Source organism: Phaseolus vulgaris, chromosome 3 (assembly GCF_000499845.2).
Source record: "Phaseolus vulgaris cultivar G19833 chromosome 3, P. vulgaris v2.0, whole genome shotgun sequence".
Classification (NCBI taxonomy): Eukaryota; Viridiplantae; Streptophyta; class Magnoliopsida; order Fabales; family Fabaceae; genus Phaseolus; species Phaseolus vulgaris.
In genome coordinates this window covers 51,583,533-51,589,532 of record NC_023757.2, presented here as the reverse complement: position 1 = coordinate 51,589,532, position 6,000 = coordinate 51,583,533, and the positions used below count along the sequence as shown (strand labels likewise).

Here is a 6,000-nt window from a genome sequence, read left to right as displayed (position 1 = left end):
TGAACTTCCTCTTTCAAATAAAAAGTGAAGGACAATTCTGACATTTCAAAAAAAATATATAGTGCAGGCAAATGATATAGTACGTGAAAGCCTATTTTTATCCCCCATGGAAAGAGAGTCCACGAAGAACATTGGAAAACTAATTAAAGAGGAATGTGCTAATAAAAAATAGAAGAAATTTTTTTACACTCAAATAATAAATAAACATACATTTCACAACCAATTATATTAATATAATAATATTTTAAATTAAAAAATAAAATAAATATAATTAAACTAATAATTTATTAGGATGTAGATTGTATATTTTAGTGCTTGGGGAGTTAAAGTATCATATCACCCTAAAAAGTATTTCTAAAGATTTCAGATTTGATTTTTATCTAGACCAAATGATGTTTAGTGATTCACGGTTGACCTCTTCTAATAAAATATTACATTTTTTTTATAATACTCTATAACTCATTTTTAAAATAGATTCTTTTATATTTAGAGTAATGGTGCACTGACACTCAAAATTATAATTTTTTAATCGAAAAATGGTTGTCGTATTTTCTTATATCAATGACAGTGTAAAGCAAAACAGATCTCATGTATAACACATTTGTTCTCTTATCGTGGAAAATTCTGTAAACATTTTATTTAGTTAGTCACAATCTTAGACAGGGATGTAATTAATCTCTTCCCCAAAAAAATTTATACCAAAAAATAATATTTAAAATATGCATATTTCTGTGTTTATGTCATATTTATCATGTGTTATATGCGTGGTTTTAAATCATTAATAGTTGATGATATCTGAGTAGTCTCCAAATTACTGTTTGTGTTTGTCTGCATGTAAGACTTAGGCCACCTAGTCACTGTACATGGTGTCTTTGTATCAATGGAGCATGTTGTGCCAAAGTGGTACTTATAATAATACTCAACGAGTGTTAGATACACTTTCGATTTTATCGGTTGAGTTAGACTTAAAATCAAAATCGACTTTTTAGTAATTTAGATATCGACTTCTTAATAACTTAGAAATATTTTATGTATCCTTTTTCAAGAAGGTGATTAAAAGAAAAGAAAACTATGATACGATGTAATTAGGTGACTTGAGGAAAAATGTTTGGTTATAGGTACACTCAAAAGAGAAAACGAGAAAAGTAAACAAAACGGAGATCATAAGCAATGGTTCAGAGTTTATAGTTTTTAGGTGTGAATGGTTCTCTAGGAATAATTCTGAGATTAAAGGATGGTGGAGTCCACCATCCATGCGAGTCCTAAAACAGTATCTTAGTTAGTGCACAGTAACAATTTAGCTTGTGCTATATATATCTAGATGTGTGCCCTCTCATTCCACAACGGGAAGCAAAGTTAAAAGGAGCTTCTTAACTTCTCTCAAACCTCAGTTGTCACTACTATCACCACCACCAAAACATTACAAACCTCTCACTTTCTTTAGCCATGACAGAAAACTGCATAGCATTCAAACCAGATCACAGCAACAGTCACCCTCAGGAAGGACCCCCCAAGATGACTGAGACTGTCCTACAAACAAACGAGCAATCTTTTCTAAAACTCGCTGTGTACCCCATAACTTTGAAGGTCATTCCCTTAGTATATACCATTACATTGATTCTACACCACCACCTTATTTTTCATTCATGTGGGGCATTAGTATTTACCTTTTTTTGGCATTTGTTCTGTTTCCATTTGCAGTTTGAGGAATTGGTGTACAAAGTTAAAGTGGAGCAGAAGGGTATGTGTTGGGGGAGCACAGGGAGTTCTAGAGAGAAGACCATACTGAAAGGAGTCACGGGTATGGTTTGTCCAGGAGAAATAATGGCTATGTTGGGGCCTTCTGGCAGTGGCAAAACCACACTTCTCACAGCCCTTGGAGGAAGGCTTAGTGGCAAATTATCTGGAAAGGTAACATATAACAACCAGCCTTTTTCAGGAGCCATGAAAAGAAGAACAGGTTTTGTGGCTCAGGATGATGTGTTATACCCCCATCTCACTGTGACTGAAACTCTGCTCTTCACTGCACTTCTGAGGCTCCCCAGCAGCTTGACCAAGGAAGAAAAAGCTCAACATGTAGAGCATGTTATCAGTGAGCTAGGACTGAGCAAGTGCAGGGGTAGCATGATTGGAGGCCCCCTATTCAGAGGGATATCAGGTGGGGAGAGAAAAAGGGTGAGCATAGGCCAGGAAATGCTCATCAATCCAAGCCTGTTGCTGCTGGATGAACCCACTTCTGGCTTGGACTCTACAACAGCACAAAGGATCATGACCACAATCAAACGCTTGGCTAGTGGGGGAAGAACTGTTGTCACCACCATTCATCAACCCTCTAGTCGCCTCTATCACATGTTTGATAAAGTGGTCTTGCTTTCTGAAGGATGCCCCATCTACTATGGCCCCGCTTCAACTGCAATGGCCTACTTTTCTTCTGTTGGTTTTTCCACATCCATGATTGTCAATCCTGCTGATTTGTTGCTTGATCTTGCCAATGGTAATATTCTTTCTTTTCAATTTAAGCCAATCACGGTTTTACTTTCTATTGTGGATTAAATTATTGGTATTTCAGAAATACTCCAACCCTTATAATAATGCATCTAAACAGATACCATCTACTACTACTTTTACCAACTTAATACCAAATATTTGTAATAGTATTATGAAGTCATGACTGAATTTTATGTGTATATATTCCTGAAGCTTTGAGTTTTAAGTGTGTCAAATGAAGTGTTTTAGTACATGTAACCGACTTCACACAGTGAGATAAGGCTTTCTTGTTGTATTATGGGATTATAATGAGAGGCCACTTTCAATTATCTTAGTTTTCTGAAAGGACTTCTTTAAACAGAACCATATTTGTGTGTTGTTAAATATATACAGAGTTTTGAGAATGAGAAACTGCAGGAATTGCTCCGGACTCCTCCAAGCATGGAACTGAACAAAGAGAAAGCCAGGAGGCAGAAAATAAGTTGGTTAGAGAAGCCTTAATCTCTGCTTATGACAAAAATATAGGTACTAAGCTGAAAGATGAATTATGCAGCTTGGAAGTGAATAACTATGAAGTCATTAAGGATGGTTCCACAAGTAAGTGTTGTAACTTTTCAATGAAAAACATTCACAGTCATAGGCTTCAAATGTTCATTTGGTTAGATAAGTCTTATAGGTCTGAAATAGATTTGTTGCTGAATTGATGCAGGAAATCAAATAAAACCTGAGCGATGGTGCACAAGTTGGTGGCATCAGTTCAAAGTGCTGTTGCAAAGGGGGCTGAGGGAGAGAAGGTTTGAAGCCTTCAACAGGCTGAGAATTTTCCAAGTCATAAGTGTCGCTTTCCTTGGAGGACTTCTGTGGTGGCACACCCCAGAATCGCACATTGGAGACAGGGTAAGAGTTTTCTTAAGTTCAGTAACTTGATCATTATTGATTAGTAAGAACAGAACATCATCAACTAACTCTTGTGCTGTTAACATATCATTGGTTCTTTATTTTCAGAGTATTCCTTCCTTTTCACATTCAAGTAATGTTGTATTCATGTCCAAATCACATCATTTCAGAGTTTCTGTTTTCTAACACCAATAACTAAAATGTTTCTTCCCCCTCAAGTTTAAAATATGATTTGTGTTCTTTTGTCTTTATATTCCACCGATTTTATTGGTTCTTATGTGTTTTTAATGCTGTTTTTCAAGGGTGTTTCATCTTAAACAGTTTATGTTGACGTTTAGTGTCAATTTTTATTACGTTTGTTATTAAAATAAAATTCTAACTCTGATGGAGGAGTAACATAAAAAATAACTTAGCAACTTCATCTAACTTTATCCTTTGATTTATTTATCAAGAGCACATTTTCTTTTGGTTTTTATTGTTATCTGAAAGGGATTTGTTGTTACAAAGAATCTTGTAATCAATAATATCATTGAAATTTTGATCTTTAGTAACTTGGTCTTATGGTAAATAATATGGTCTTTAACAATCTGCAAGTGGAATTAGACTATTGTTATTGACTTGTTATAGTTGTTAGCTAAATTCATTGGATCTGAAATGGAGGTGTATTTGAAAATGCAGATAGCCCTGCTGTTTTTCTTCTCTGTCTTCTGGGGATTCTACCCTCTCTACAATGCTGTTTTCACATTTCCACAAGAGAGAAGAATGTTGATCAAGGAACGTTCATCTGGGATGTACCGTCTATCTTCCTACTTTCTAGCTAGAACAGTAGGAGACTTGCCAATAGAGCTTGCACTTCCAACTGCATTTGTGTTCATAATCTATTGGATGGGAGGGCTTAATCCTCATCCACTCACCTTTTTCCTTTCCCTCCTAGTGGTCCTTTACAGTGTCCTTGTCTCTCAAAGCCTTGGCTTAGCATTTGGGGCCATTTTGATGGAGGTCAAACAGGCCACTACCTTAGCTTCTGTGACAACCCTTGTGTTCCTCATTGCTGGTGGCTACTATATTCAACAGATTCCTCCCTTCATAGAGTGGCTCAAGTACTTAAGCTATAGCTACTACTGTTACAAGCTTCTTGTTGGTGTGCAGTACATGGATGATGATTATTATGAGTGCTCAAAGGGGGTCTTGTGCAAGGTTGGAGAATTTCCTCCAATCAAATCAGTGGGTTTGAACCACTTGTGGGTTGACATGTCTATAATGGCCATGATGTTGGTAGGTTACCGTCTAGTTGCTTATTTAGCACTGCAGAGAGTGAGGTAGAGCTAAGCTGTGCCTTAGCTACTATACACATAACATGAGAACTTGGAAGAGTTTTGTCCTAACAGGAATAATACTAGAATATTGTACTTTTGATGGGACTTATGTAATGAAATTTTGATCAACTTTTTAAGTTAAGAGTTTGTTTTTTGGCAGTTTATTTTCTATGCACTAATGGTGTAAAAAAATTACAAAGTGAATCAATCAGAAACATGATCAGTATGAGTGTTATCTTGCATGCCAAAATGAGATTAGATAACTATATATATACGAAGTATTTAGTCTTTTTATGGAATTTTATAAAACACCAACTTCTAATGTCTGCTTTAGAATAAAACTTAGTGCCTGAAGACAAGGGATAAATCACAAGATAAGAGGCAAAGATAAGAACATATGCATTTAATCTGCAAGATAGGTCAAGGATTGCGACTAGACGCTAAGGTTCAGCAATTCAACTGTTGATCATTATTAGGCCTTTGAAACCAAATTGTTGTTTCATATTTTCCTGCATAAACCATAACAGAGAATAATTATCAGAATAATATTCCTCCCAAAACGGCACTAGTGACTTGACAAACACATATTTCTAATTTCTAATTGTTGCAGACAGAGAATTAACAATCTGAAACCTAGAACATTCAGAGTGATCAAGAATAAGTGTACTTTTACTTTTAACCTAATAAATGATCTGTCTTTTTCTCTTGTGTACCTTCTGATATATACTAAAATCTCTTTGCTACCTATTTTGTCTCTGGCCTTATTATTAATCTGATTCAATAATAAATGTTTGCTTCCTAACAAAGATTGATTATCCGAGATTTTTTAATGTGTCAATTGGTAGACCATCTTTATTCTTAAACCCTAAATCCTAAACTTACAAATGCGAATGAAAACCTTTAGTTCAGATCCATTTTCTTCTCAAAATATATGTGCTGAGAAAGTTGAGAGAATGAGTATAACTACGAAAATGGAGAGAACCAATCCAAATATGTGGAAATGATGTAAAGATTTGGAGCCTGATCATTGTTATGATTAAGCGTAGTTAATGCACATAATGAAAAGTCAAATTAAAATAATTGGCGATTGAGTTTGAAAGTGGGAGCATGACCAAGTCTTTTAAGAATCTAAATACCCACTCTAATATCGTATTAATGTCCTTTTCACAATATAATTAACAAAAAATAGTTAAAATATGTTTTTATTTGTAATTAATTCTGTCCCACTAATTATGCAACTCTTGTCGCTTCATTATGCTGCCACGTGGACGATGAGATTGATAAATAAACTGTTTAGTTG

The 6,000-nt window shown here is 35.1% G+C and overlaps 1 protein-coding gene across 1 annotated transcript; it reads left to right on the top strand.

Annotated features, from left to right (window-relative positions):
• Positions 1-1,339: 1,339 nt before the first annotated feature.
• Positions 1,340-4,842, top strand: LOC137808611 (ABC transporter G family member 14-like). Its single transcript, XM_068609803.1, has 5 exons — positions 1,340-1,587; positions 1,702-2,494; positions 2,905-3,084; positions 3,197-3,384; positions 4,063-4,842. Exons 1-5 carry the CDS (start codon positions 1,447-1,449, stop codon positions 4,705-4,707), a joined length of 1,947 nt encoding a protein of 648 aa, XP_068465904.1. The 5' UTR covers positions 1,340-1,446; the 3' UTR covers positions 4,708-4,842.
• The last annotated feature ends 1,158 nt before the right edge of the window (positions 4,843-6,000 follow it).